The sequence below is a fragment of the Notolepis coatsorum genome (genome assembly GCF_963971535.1).
Source record: "Notolepis coatsorum genome assembly, chromosome: 2".
NCBI classification, from domain to species: Eukaryota; Metazoa; Chordata; class Actinopteri; order Aulopiformes; family Paralepididae; genus Notolepis; species Notolepis coatsorum.
This window is the reverse complement of record NC_140166.1, coordinates 65,684,817-65,699,816: the sequence shown is the minus strand read 5'-3', so window position 1 is coordinate 65,699,816 and position 15,000 is coordinate 65,684,817. Positions and strand designations below refer to the sequence as shown.

The 15,000-nt window shown below is 41.4% G+C and overlaps 1 protein-coding gene across 1 annotated transcript in view; it reads right to left on the bottom strand.

Annotated features, from left to right (window-relative positions):
• Positions 1 to 15,000, bottom strand: part of LOC311223412 (CUB and sushi domain-containing protein 1) — a gene marked incomplete at both ends in the record, with an annotated part of 179,579 nt that overhangs the window by 160,363 nt on the left and 4,216 nt on the right. Inside the window, 2 exons of the mRNA XM_084308200.1 lie at positions 9,533 to 9,646; positions 10,303 to 10,419. Coding sequence (XP_084164326.1) covers positions 9,533 to 9,646; positions 10,303 to 10,419 — 231 coding nt within the window. The remainder of the gene's footprint in view (positions 1 to 9,532; positions 9,647 to 10,302; positions 10,420 to 15,000) is intronic.

Here is a 15,000-nt window from a genome sequence, read left to right as displayed (position 1 = left end):
GGGTGGGTGAGTGAGTGAGTGAGTGAGTGAGTGAGTGAGTGAGGGAGTGAGTGAGTGAGTGAGTGAGTGAGTGAGTGAGTGAGTGAGTGAGTGAGTGAGTGAGTGAGTGAGTGAGTGAGTGAGTGAGTGAGTGAGTGAGTGAGTGAGGGAGTGAGTGAGTGAGTGAGGGAGTAACGGCGTGAGTGAGTGAGCGGGTGAGCAAGTGAGTGAGTAAGTGAGTGAGATAATGCTGGTCTATAGTATGATGTGCTTCACATGGGTGAAGGATGTCGAGGTGTTTTCAATGTATATAATGTATATATTGGGGGAGATGACATCATCTACAGGTGCCAGGTCAGAGAGGTAGATGTGGTGGTGGAGACAGGCAGAGAGAGAGTGTGTTAGATACGGATTGAAAGTGCAGACAGGCTTTGGACATTTAGTGTGTGGTAGGAGCTGATTAACACCCTGAAGATGAGGTTGTGCTGTTCTCATCACCAGCTGATAGCTACAGCGTTTGTTTGGGGTAACTTAATATCAACATTGCCGTTGCTATAGTGATCTGGGTCAAAATAGCAGAATGGCAGAGAGAGAGAGAGTTTGACAACACTAGAAACAGACGTTTAATGTGTGTGAAGGGTGAACAGCAGTTGCCATGACAGCGCGTCACATGGCAACAAGAAGAGGGGCGGGGCCTGTCATTGCTATGCCGAGATGATAATGATGAATATTATAAATGTGAGTTTCCTTCCGCGTGTAAGTTAGATCTAGACACGAAGCTGACGCGAGCGGACGTGGATCAGAGACTTTCATCCCTCTCTCACCCTCGCCGGTGGGGGAGGGGAGATGACACATCATCATTAGCTTCGGCTAGCGGGAGAAGGGTTTTGGATAACGACGAGGCCTCAGCCACCATTGGACTAAACAGCAGAAGAGACGATAGAATAATGAATTTAGTGTTCCATCAAAGACTTTTCAAGGACAATACGAAATGGGTAACATGATCTGAGGCTTTTGTTTATGTAATAAACAACGATTCCAAGAAAGGTACTACGCCGTCCAGTGTTGAATTCTTAGGTTTACGGATTGCATTAAAGGGGAATGACAAAGATTGTACAGCCAGTATGAGAAGACGTCAAAGAAATAAACACAACGCAGAACCCACACAAGTCAACAGCTGAAGAGGTGATACTGGCTGATTGATCTAAATCTAACAGTATGGGGCTAACGTCTTGTATAATTAAGCAATAGCTCACATCAGGCCATGGTATATGGTTATGGATATGATATAATAACCATATAAAGCTTGATGTGAGCTATTGCTTTCATAAAATGATCACCAAGTATTGCAATATGAATACCTGCCAAATTCATAAATTGGAATACACAGCAACACACAATTCTATATAATGTATGGATATAAAAATCATTCTTCGGCCAATCTGTGTCCATCTGTTTCAGCATTATGGTCGCTAGTGCTGCATACTGTTTGCAAACAGTGAATATGACCAGTATGTTTAACACAAAGCTTAGGTAGCTATCCAGCCGTCTACTTCACCGCTCACTGACTGCCAGGCGCAGTGGAAAGCATGCTAATCATCTAGTCAAGAATGCTTAAAGCTTGAGGGTGGTTATTAACATGTATCTGAATATCGCCACTCCTATTTGCTGGCACGGGGGTGTCTGACTCTGGACATGTGCGTTTGAATTGTGCTGTGCCAGAAGCAATGATCAAATTGATTGATTTGAGCTACCCATTGTCTTGTCTGTTTGCTGTTTACAAAACATTCCGTGTTCTAGCAGCCTATCAGCAATACCAACTGAGTCACGTGACTAACTTTCCCCCTTCCTGCGTGAGCTGCTGCGCTAAAAGCCATGACACTCCCCTGACTAAAAGTTGTTTCAAACAAAAAACGGCTGGATGTCATTTTGCCAAATCAGCAAGGCTGCTGATTGATTGTTTAGATCGCTAGCATGGCTAACAAATGCAAATATACTGCCCGGTGGTTCTGACCAAGAGTACGTTCCTTTTGCCCCACTGATGGGCACGGGCACACTGAGTCTGATGTATACAGCGACCAGATCTATTGTCTTGTATAAGTAACCGGCCAAACCAGAAAGTGGTTCCCCACCACTGGCTTTGTTTATGTTGGAATTCATTGGCCTGAATACATGTTTCACTCTGAGATTTATTGACTGAACTACTGATATAGGGACTAATATGTGTAATGTGTAACACATAAACATCATATCCATTCTCTGGCTTCCCAAACATTTCCATCATCACGGTTAACATGGATTTGACAATGATGGGACATAAAGGAACAGCAGGAAATAAATGAGAGAAGATGGGAGACATTATATATAACAATGGTGCTGAAAGATTTGGAATCATTGAGAGAAAGAGGGTGGAGAGATTGCAGTCGGGTAAGTCCAGATGGCAGAAAGTCGAAATGGCAGAATAGAGGCATTAGTGAAGGAGAGGAGACAGCTAAGAAGGCAGTGGAGGAACGTGTCAGTGGATGAGAGAGAGAGGGAATTGATGTTTTGCAGGAAAAGACTAAGAAGGCGGTTAGCAGGACTCAGGAGGGAAGAACAACTTAGGAGGAAGAGAAAGAAGAAGGGGCGAGTCAGGACATCACTCTATACGGATCCATTGACATTTGTTAAAGGAATATTCAGCCAAGGAAAGGGAGGGCAACTCAAAGCTCCAAAGGAAGAGGTAGAGGAATATACAAAACTCATATACAGAATGGATAAATGGGCCTTCCTCCAGATATACTGTGCCACTGTTAGGATATTAGGCCACCAAGGTGGAAGGAAGTGGACACTGTAGTAAGTCGTGCAAAGGCTTCTTCAGCCCAAGGGCCGAATGGAGTCCCCTACCAGGTTTATAAAAGTGTGCCTGATGTACTTAGATTGAAATGGAGGTTATTGAGAGTAGTATGGGACAGGTCATACCAAGAGCTTATTGTAGAGCAGGGGGGAATCCTAATTCCCAAGGAGAACAAGTCATCACGGTTAAGCTAGTTTTGGACCATATCCCTCCTGAATGTAGAAGGTACGATTTCCTTTAGTATAGTGGCACAGAGGCTAGCAAACTACCCAGACAGGATTTAATAGATACCACAGTGCAGGAAGCAGTGATCCCCGGGTCTGCAGGATGCATAGAACACACTAGTGACTGGTATGATATGGTACCAGATTCAGTCAGTCATGATAGAGAAAATAGAGAGTTTGATTTCTTTATAGTGCCAGGGGTAATTGTAAACTTGATGAAAGCATACTTCCAAGATATTAGAATGTGTCTTGTAAGCCCATAATGGGCTGGGCATACACCCACATGTAAGACACGAAAATAAAAAAACATAATCATCAACATCAACATCATCATCATCATCACCATCATCATCATCATCATCATCATCATCATCATCATCATCATCATCATCATCATCATCATCATCATCATCATCATCATCATCATCACTACAGATTGTACAACAGCATGGCAGAGACTAGAGATAGGCATTATGGCAGGGTGTACTATTTCCACACTAGCATTAACAATGGTGATGGAAGTGATTATTAGAACCTCAAAGTGGGTGGTAGGTGGGGAGAGACATTAGGAGAGTGACCAGGACAGTGTATTGTACGAAAAGGTTACTAGAAGGTAAATGAGAGTCTCAAGTGGGCTAGGATGAAGATTAAGCCTAGTAAATCGAGAAGCATTTGATTGACCTCCTATGTAGATGCGGAGGAAATCCCATCAATAAGGGACAAGGCAGTGAAACATTTTTCTAAGTGGTATACTGAGGAGTAGAATGATAGTGAACAGATAACAGAGCAACTTAGGAAAGATGTTGTATCAAATCAAATCAAATCAAATCAAATGTATTTGTATAGCCCGAAATCACAACGAATTTGCCCCCATGGGTTCCACAGATCAAGAAGAAACCTCACAATAGATCCACAACAAAAAACTATTTTGCAACACCCCCAGACGTCCTAATGAAGATACAGCATGACTCCCTAAAACATAGCAATAGGAAAATAAACCGGGGGGGAAAACCTCAGAAGGGCAGTTCAAAGGGGATCCCCCATTTGGGTGTCTGTGATATATGGTCTTGCTATGTATGATAGATGGAAGGAGAATAGAACAAGTTAATAATAGGTATTGATATGCATATATACAGTACACGTAATATAAACACATACATACATAGTAGCAATAGTATAACCTTACTGTCATGCACCTAATATACTAACCTACACTGTAGCACTCAACACTTTGATGAACATTGTTACTCCGCTGATAGAGTTGTGCCCTTCCTGATGACTTGTTGTACAAAATGTGTAAGTCGCTTTGGATAAAAGTGTCAGCTAAATGACTACATGTAAATGTAAATGTATCTAAAGTATATAAGAACATTTTTAAAATGTAAATAATAATAGAACTAAGAACAAAAAAGCATAGCATCCATTACAAGTGCTGGTATGAATGAATTGTAGAAGGGATAGGAAGGATAGAGAGAAGTCTATAGTAAAGTCTGGGGCTCAGCTCAGGGGACCCAGCGTGTGGAGTAAGTAGTAAAGTAGGTCCCCCAGAAAGGAGGACGCTGGTAGTAGAGCAGGTATACGTCAACAAGAGAAAGTAGTGAGGTGTACAGAGGCTGTGGCCCAGGCTAAGCAGGGGCAGTGGATGAACTGGGAAAGTGTAGATAAGAGGAAGATTAATTGGAAGGACCTGTGGAGTATGGAGGAAAATCCTAATAGGGACTATACTGATGATATGTTGCCATCACCACAGAAGCTAAAACAGTGGGTAGATGTGGATGTGCTAGGGCTGGGCGATTAATCAAAAATAAAATCGCGATCTCGATTCATAGACCTATGCAATCTCATTTCTAAAATTATGACGATTTGTTTTATTAAATTAAATTAATACATTTTTACTTTTTATTACTTTTTACTTAACTTTTTTTAAATGACGACGATTCTGACTTGAGTTATTTTGGATGTTACAAGAGACTTTTAAGTTTAAGTCAAGCACTTTCATATGTTTAAGTTTAAGTCAAGCACTTTGATGTTATGTTGTCTGTTTAAGAAAGAGTGCAATAAATGATTTTATTGAAAAAATAAGAATCGTGTGAGAGAATCGTGATCTCAATTCTTAGAGAGAAAAATCGTGATTCACATTTGAGCAAGAATCGCCCAGCCCTAGTTCAGACGGCAACTTTGAGGAATAGCCTATTATGTCAGGCTGTAAGACTAGTCGTTCTCGAAGCTGGAAATACATGGCGACATATTTTGAAAAGCTTAACAGCAGGAATTTAAAACAACAAACACGTGTAATCGGGAAGTAATCAGGTGGAGGGTGCAGCCATTAAATTTGTCTGTGAGGGAGAGAAATGTAGAGGGTGTACATTTTTAGGCAGGCATGAGTCAGGCCACCTAAATGGAACCAATGAAAGGAAGATGCTTAGATGTGCAGACGTGGCAGCAGAAACTGAACAGCAATGATGGAAAGCTAGGGTTTGTCCAGTAGAAATAGGATGCAGAGGATTTATAGCTTGGTCGACTTTATGATTATTGGGAGAGTTGGGGATTCGTGAGGGGAGTTTGCAAAAAGCGGTAAACGAGATGTTGGAAGAAGCGTTGAAAGGCAGTCAGTGAATTAGGTTGAGGATAAATAATGTCAGCTGGGAGTCAAAGTAAACAAGGGGTAAAAGTATTCCTTTTCTTCTCTGTTGTTGCTGTTTCATGTGTAATATTGGTATCAGGAATTGTTTTATTTTTGACATAGAATAGAACACAAATAAGTCCGGCGTGTGGATATCATGGAAACTGAGAGCCAGCATGGAGGGGGCTCTGGGATGCTGGAGCTAACTGTTGAGCCTTCCAGAGGTGCCTTGGGCTTAACCAGTGAAGGGAGGTGCCCACTTGATAACCCTGGGGATATGAAGGCTCTCACCGCCTATCTCTATCTACACGTTGGGTGTACGTGGTGGCCATTAGGGGCCATGTGGTAGGGCAGTGGTTCCCAAAGTGTGGGGCACGGAGGTACTGCAGGTGGGGTGCAACAAAAAAAGAGAAGAATAATGAATTTAGCCTACCAAATCTATAAACGCCAATGTCAACAAAAATAATACGGAACAAATTCAGACGCCTAAATACGTTTTGCCACAAAAGGTGGCAAATTATTAGGCAAATTATTATTATTTGAATGAAAATAAGAAAATAAATGTTGTATCCTACTGTAGGCCTACAACTTCCTTTTTAATTAGGCCTAATTATTTCACAGTGGCACAGGATCGTTTGTCAACATTTTGTTCATTTTCAAATAAAATATAAAATTATAATTGTGTCTCTGTGTCTTGTTATGTTAATCTTGTCTTGTTTGTAGTAGAGGAAATGGCATGTTTGTAGCCTAAAATCAATTCGAGCCTACATCCAGGTGGGGACCAGGTTAGGTGGGGCTCGAGAATATTTCCAACTACCAAAGTGGGGCCTGATTGAAAAAGTTTGGGAACCACTGTGGTAGGGTATGAAGCATCTATCTATCTACACGTTGGGTTGTGGTGGCCATTAGGGACGGAATTGTCAATACCTGAAGCTCACATCAAATTTGATTGATTGAAAGTTTTATTAACAGATTGCAGAATGGGTACAATACAGTACCTACAGCTCAATGCACACAATTGTTAAGGGGATGCAGACCAGAGAAAGACGTTCGTCTGGTTTACACCAGGGTCCCCCATTTTCAATTCATAATGAATTGTAAGTAGGGCGCAATTAGCATCGTGCAATCCATTCTTTGTGGATCCCGCCCAATGTATGTTTCCATAGCTACGCCAATGACACACACTTGTATATCTCTGCTCTGCTCTTTTTCCAAATTATGCTGCAGCTATTAACTCAATTCCTGCCCTTTCTTTTAGCAATACGTAAATGGCTGAGCAACAATTTATTAAAATTAAATGAGGACACAATTGAAATCCTGCTAGTCTGCTATGCTGCTGAACAATATAGGGAAATGTACTCTGTTATCATAGACTCAAGTCAAGTCAAGTCAAGTCAAGAGTTTTATTTGTCACGGCATACAAGTAAACAATGAAATGCGGGTGGTCTTGCCCGCAACGATGTGCAATACAGTGGTACAACATATAATATATAGGACATGCTAGGTAGCTTTGGTAGTGCAATACACTGTTACTGTTTTTATACTAATTTAAAGTGGCCTTTCCTTTTGGCCATAAGTGGGTGTGTGCGGCATGAGTGTGTGCCCGCTCATGTTAAAGTGTTAAAGTGGCTGCTAGTGTGTGAGCGTGCACAGCGTGCGTGTCGTGTGTGTGCTCGTGTGTGCTTGTGTGTGGATAGTTCAGTGATCTGTGGCACTCAATGTTCATTGTTCAAGGCTCTGATGGCCTGGGGGAAGAAGCTGAGCCTAAGCCTCTCCGTCCTAGTAGCTGGGGTTCGCAGGCGTCTGCCTGACCTCAGCAGCTGGAACAGGCTGTTATTGGGGTGGTGGGGGTCTTTCATTATTCTGCAGGCTCTGGATTTGCACCTCTTGTTGTATAGAACCTGCAGGGGAGGTAGTGCAATACCCGTGGTACGCTCGGCTGAGCGCACCACTCTCTGTAGGGCCTTCTTGTCTAAGCTTTAAGTCCCACATAAACAAGGTGCCAAAACATTATTATTCCACCTTAGAAACATAAGTACAACCAAAAGGATGCAGAAAAACTGATTCATGCCTTTATTTCAAGCCGACTTAACTACTTTAATGCACTCTTTACGGACCTCCTAAAAACAACTCTGCAGCTAGAACCGAGAGGAGAGAGTACATTATCCAGTGTCAGCTACTCTGCACTGGCTTCTGGTAACATTTAGAATGGATTTTAAAGGTCCTTCTCCTTATATACAAAACCCTAAATGGAACAGGACCGAGCCACATTGCCAATTCTCTTGTCAACGGTATGCCCCCAAGAACATTACGATCATCTACTACCGGTTTATTGAATGTTCCCAGCAACAGCTAAAATAGAATCTTGGATGCAGCCTTTGCTAAGTAATTACACACCAACACTATGGGACACTAGGGAGGCTAGCTCACACAATATTTTCAAAAGTAAGCTAAACATGTATCTCTACACCTTAGCCTATTTACACTCATTACATCAACACTGTGATTGTTGTATTGTAAATGAGAGCTATTTGATTGTTGTTTATGCTGCTATTATAATGCGTCCTGTCACTTTGCACTCCACACTGTGATTATTGTATTGTAAATGAGAGCTATTGTATTGTTGTATCTAACAGGAAAGAGAGACAAAGTGGTATAGTTGTGATCTTGGCAGATACATTCACAATATCAATATAGGCCTACAGTTTCCTCCCCCTCATATGTATATATTTTCTGTTAGCATCTCTGTACTGTATATTTGCATATCCTGTAGGTCACAAATGTAACAGTACTGTATACCTGTATGTCATGTATGTCAGAAATGGCAAGATATATATCTGTATGTTGCGTATGTCATTAATGTCATTATGAATTGAAAATGGGGGACCCTGATGTAAACAAGATGAAAGTCTTTCTCTGGTCTGCATCCCCTTAACAATTGTGTGTATTGAGCCATACTGTATTGTACCCATTCTGCAATCTGTTAATAAAGTTTTCAATCAATCAATCAATCAATCAATCAATCAATCAATCAATCAATCAATCAATCAATCAAAGGAGCCTGTTCACAATTTTAACCAAGGTTTTCGAGAAAGTTAAGCACCCTGGACTTATACTGCCTGACGAGTATATTAAAGTTATAGTCTGTTGAGCACAAAGACTGATAACGACACAAGCGCAGCACAAACTATTGCGGATGACCAATATTAACGATATACAACATACAAATAAATATATAAAATAAACAATGGAACTAAATTAATGACAGGATAACCAATCAAAACTGACAAACCCATAAAAAACTGACATAACCAATTCAAACTAAAGTGCCGTATGACCATCTAACGGGAAGATATTTGTATTGTCATGACCTGCATTGCTTTTCCCCTTTTCTTATTCTCTGAATTGCTTTTATTCTGTCTATTTCATGCTCATGTTATCTCTATTTTACAGCTGTGAAGCACTTTGGGCTACAATTCAAACAACAAACAACTGCGAAGAGATTGGCCTCGGTTCAAAAGGAGCCTCAGTATTTTCAGATCCTCAACCCTTCTGCCAGCCAATAGGATCTCACCTACACTTTCGCCAGCCAATAGGGTCCCTCCAATCCTTCCATCAGCCAATAGTCTATCCAATATTTCCGCCAGCCAATAGGGTCTTTCCAATCTTTCCATCAGCCAATAGTCTATCCAATATTTCCGCCAGCCTATATGGCCTCTCCAATCCTTCTACTAGCTAAGAGTCTAACTATACCATTGCAATGTATACATAGGCACTGTAATACTATTAGGAATACAGTATGCCCACCTCCTGCCCTGCCACTACACCACTGCTCTGGCTCTCCAATTCTTCAGCCAATAGGAAACTGACCTGAGTGCGAGCCGGCCAGGGAGCTGAGCAACCGGGCGTTCTGATTGGCTCCGTCAAACAGCTCCACTGAGTCGTTCATGGCGGTTTGGAACACAGCAAACTGGCCAAACACCACTGAAGAAGAAACAGACAGATATTATTATAATTTTTTTATTATTATCGTTTTCCTCCTTCTTTTTCTCCGTTTTTCTCCCCTCCCAATGTTAGTCGTTATGCCAATTCCCAATCCCCTTCCTGGTCGTTGCGCAGTCTACCCCCTACCGTCGGTCCGGGAGGGCGGAGACTATCACATGCTTCCTCCGACACATGTGTAGCCAGCCCACCACTTCTTTTCACCTGGCAGCGCGGACTCTCACTGGGAGAGTGTAACGTGTGGAAGGTCACACTACCTCTCCCAGATCCTTCCCTTGCCGTGCAGGCGCCCCGACCGAACTGTAGGAGTCGCTGTTTACAACGACCAGGACCCACCCTCGCCGGGTTCCCCACCCTCTAACACTGCCGGATGGTCGGCCAACCCGGAGGCACCACAGCTGGATTCGATCCCACTGTCTCTGTGGTGGTAGACAGACGCTTAGTCCGCTGCGCTACCCGGCCGCCAGACAGATATTCTTTACGTTGTTTGTTTGCTGTATGTTATGAGAGGAAATAAATGGTAATTTATTCTCTATGGCCACTAGAGGGTGGGTAAACCTTTGTGGACAGAGTGACCTACTGTATAGAGCTGCTGGTCGCAGCTGATAAAGGTTAAATAAAATAGAATGAAACCTTACCGAACTTTGTGGACACAGTGATGTAGTAGGAACAGCTCTGTCCTGTGGTGTAGTTCAACGGGTAGTTTGGTGACAACACGACCCCCTCTGCACCTCCATACTGGCCCCCGCATGGAGCTAAAGACAGAGAGAGAGAGAGAGAGAGAGAGAGAGAGAGAGAGAGAGAGAGAGAGAGAGAGAGAGAGAGAGACATATAGAAAGAGAGACAAGACAAGATATCCTCATCAACATTGCTTTCATGTCATTAATATTAATCTCAGATCTGAAATGTGCCTTCGGTGTTTGGGTGAGCATTGTATTTAATGAGTCTGTATTTTAGAGTTACTCTTTCGTGTGCACGTCAAGATCCACATCACAAAACCGCGGGCTCAGAATAATAATAATAATAATAATAATAATAATAATAATAATAATAATAATAATAATAATAATAATAATAATAATAATAATAATAATAATAATAATAATAATAATAATAATAATAATAATAATAATAATAATAATAATAATAATAATAATAATAATAATAATAATAATAATAATAATAATAATAATAATAATAATAATAATAATAATATTAATATTAATAATAATAATAATAATAATAATAATAATAATAATAATAATAATAATAATAATAATAATAATAATAATAATAATAATAATAATAATAATAATAATAATAATAATAATAATAATAATAATAATAATAATAATAATAATAATAATAATAATAATAATAATAATAATAATAATAATAATAATAATAATAATAATAATAATAATAATAATAATAATAATAATAAATAATAATAATAATAATAATAATAATAATAATAATAATAATAATAATAATAATAATAATAATAATAATAATAATAATAATAATAATAATAATAATAATAATAATAATAATAATAACACCTCAAGAGTACAAAGCAGTAAAGTGACATTACTTAACAGGTCAGTGTCTAGTCCTACTAGCTTGCATCATCTTTCCAAGTGACAAGAGTTCCCTCCCATGCAGCTAACTGTGCGTCCGGGAAGGTTGGAAATGTATCATGTGACCAAACGGTATATATGAGGGGACAGTGTTTGGGTGGTTGGCTGGTTAGGTTGTAAAGTCAGGGCCAATCAGATGCAAGGCTACGGAAGCGGATAACAGCCACGTCTTTATTTATTATTTTATTGCCGTTTTCTCGTGATCACGACTTATTATTCCGTTATCTCGATATAACAAAGTCTGTTTTCCCGTGATAACGACTTATTATTTTGTTATCTCGATAGTCTTATTTTCTCATGATAACGACTTATTATTTCATTATCTCGCTATAACAAAGTATATTTTCTCGTGATAACGACTTATTATTTCATTATCTTGATATAACAGAATACTTTTGGTGGGACATGTATCCAGAACCGCGTGCAGAACTTGGATATAATCGCGAGCTGGTTCATGTGATCACACCGTCCTGATGTCAGCCTTCAAGAGCTGGTTCATGTGATCACACTGTCCTGATGTCAGCCTTCAAGAGCTGGTTCATGTGATCACACCGGCCTGATTTCAGCCTTCAAGAGCTGCCAGTGGCTGTCCGTTGCTGTACCGAATAGTCAACAATCTTTGTTATCACCAGGAAACGGACTTTGTTATATCGAGATAACGAAATAATAAGTCATTATCAACGAGAAAAAGGCAATAACATACTAAATAAAGACGTGGCAGATTCAGACAGATTATTCAACCTTTCCCTTCTTGATGCAGGTGGTTTGAGAAATGTTCAGGCATCCGAACGTCATATTTATGATGATTCATGCTAAATGTCGCTTAGCCTGTTATGGCTGCAATCTATCATTATGGAACAATATAGACGTTCTAAGCTGCTGTGTGTGTGTGTGTGTTAAAAGGTTATGCCAACAGTATCGACAGATCAATGAATTCAGTGTCTGTATAATATGTGTATATGTGCAGGCGTGTGTGTGTATGCACGTGCGTGTGTGCATGTGTTTAATTTAAGCGTGTGTGTGTGTATATATGTGTGTGTGTTAGTATTGTGTATGAGAGAGCACTGCATGGACTGTATGTGTGTGTGAGCTGCGTGTGTGTGTGTGTGTGTGTGTTCATGTGTGTGTGTGTGCATCTACATGTACATGTGTGTGTGTGTGTGGTTATTGAAGAGGTCCGTGGAAGCAGTAGAGGCCAGCTCATCTGTCAGTGTCACCAGCCATGGACTATATCACACACACACACACACACACACACACACACACACACACACACACACACACACACACACTAGGGTGGCCGCGGTGACGTGGAATTTCATGATTAATAAACTCATTGGACATTTTACAAAATGACGCTCAATATCTGCAGATAGATTTCTTTTTACATGATGCGGTTACATTGATCGGCTGTGTCTGTCCGTCTAACTTTAATCAATTTTCAATTAAGTTAAATCTACTCGAAAGTGAAAGCCACTCTGTACTGTTAAACATTTGCTCTGCTGTCCGTGCAGACACTTTTGGTTCCTAATGTTGTCTGACTAAGTATTCATGACACGCTTATTAGTATTTTACAAAGTCAGGTTTTTTATTTGATGAATGTGACACAAAGATTAAAGTGGAGATGAAGCAGTGAGCAATGTGATCCTAGTTTGTTTGTTGTGTACCTTGTGTAAGACAGGGTTCTATAATCAAATGTGAAATCTATCTTATTTGTCTGAAAAATATAATATAATATCCCTGTTTTCAACATGGGCGCCGCCATTTTGTTGCTGACGTCATGGCTGACGTCATGCCGGGGGTTGGGTGTATACACTCTGGTTAGCTGCCTATATTGAATGGGTCAGTCAGCAAATAAAATGTTGCCTACAAAACAACGGGACCGCGGTGGTTCTGTTTGTATTGCTCCTGGCTGTTCAAACTAATTTTACCATGTGAGAGAGAGGAAAGTTGGTTAATTTCCACAAACTACCAGTGAAAAAAACAGTGTTGTTGACATGTTGGCTCGGTCTGGCTGCACCCAGGCGGCGCGACCAGCCTGTTGGACAGGGAAGGAGGATCTGCAGCGAACACTTCATTGCCTCGGATTATGTTGTTGGGGTGGGATGTTTGTCCAGAAGACCACTAATCAGCTGAAGCCGGACGCGGTTCCCTCGGTCTTCGACAGACAGACCGGCGTTAGCTCTCGGGAGCGATCGCTAGCTAGTTGGCACCAGCCGGGGCCCGGCGTTAGCTCTCGCTAGCTAGCGTTAGCAACCGGAGCGTCGCGGAGCATTCAGCCTGCTGGCTACCTAGACCCACTTCAACCAGCGTCGCGGAGCATTCAGCCTGCTGGCTACCTAGACCCACTTCAACCAGCGTCGCGGAGCATTCAGCCTGCTGGCTACACAAGCTGTGTAGCCAGCAGGCTGAATGCTCCGCGACGCTCCGGTTGCTAACGCTAACTAGCGAGAGCTAACGCCGGGCCCCGGCTGGTGCCAACTAGCTAGCGATCGCTCCCGAGAGCTAACGCCGGTCTGTCTGTCGAAGACCGAGGGAACCGCGTCCGGCTTCAGCTGATTAGTGGTCTTCTGGACAAACATCCCACCCCAACAACATAATCCGAGGCAATGAAGTGTTCGCTGCAGATCCTCCTTCCCTGTCCAACAGGCTGGTCGCGCCGCCTGGGTGCAGCCAGACCGAGCCAACATGTCAACAACACTGTTTTTTTCACTGGTAGTTTGTGGAAATTAACCAACTTTCCTCTCTCTCACATGGTAAAATTAGTTTGAACAGCCAGGAGCAATACAAACAGAACCACCGCGGTCCCGTTGTTTTGTAGGCAACATTTTATTTGCTGACTGACCCATTCAATATAGGCAGCTAACCAGAGTGTATACACCCAACCCCCGGTATGACGTCAGCAACAAAATGGCCGCGCCCATAATGCTAAATGCTTCAGAAATGTACACAACAAATCGTTTTTTTCTTAGAAACTGCTTATTTTTATAACGTGACTTCTTCTGTGGCTTATCTAAATACTAATGTGATGCTATGAATATGTATTTATCGCACTGCTTCATTTCCACTTTAACTAAATGGGTTTTATATTGCTTGTTTGCTTGTCTCTCCTCACAAAAGACCATTGGACCATTGAGAAAAATTGTCTTTCACTTCTCTGCTTTCCTCTCTTCTCTCTTTTTTCTATTCTTTCTCATCTCCCGTCTCATCTCTGCCGTCCTCTCCTGCATTCTTGTCTGGTGAAAATAATTCCCAAGTGGGCCAAACTAGCCATGGTAGCATGCTTGATCCCTGTCTCCAGGATTCTCTCTCTCTCTCTCTCTCTCTCTCTCTCTCTCTCTCTCTCTCTCTCTCTCTCTATCTCTCTCTCTCTCTCTCTCTCTCTCTCTCTCTCTCTCTCTCTCTCTCTCTCTCTCTCTCTCTCTCTCTCTCTATCTCTCTCTCTCTCTCCTCTCTCTCTCTCTCCTCTCTCTCTCTCTCTCTCTCTCTCTCTCTCTCTCTCTCTCTCTCTCTATTCAATTCAATTCAAATGGGCTTTATTGACATGGGAAACATACGTGTACATGGCCAAAGCCAAACAAACCAAAACAATCAAACAGAGAAAACAAAAGAAATCAGTACATTACAGAAGGAATCTCTTGTACAGTCTTTATGGTGTTGCATTCCGCTGGATGTCCTTTTCTTGTCACAGCAGCT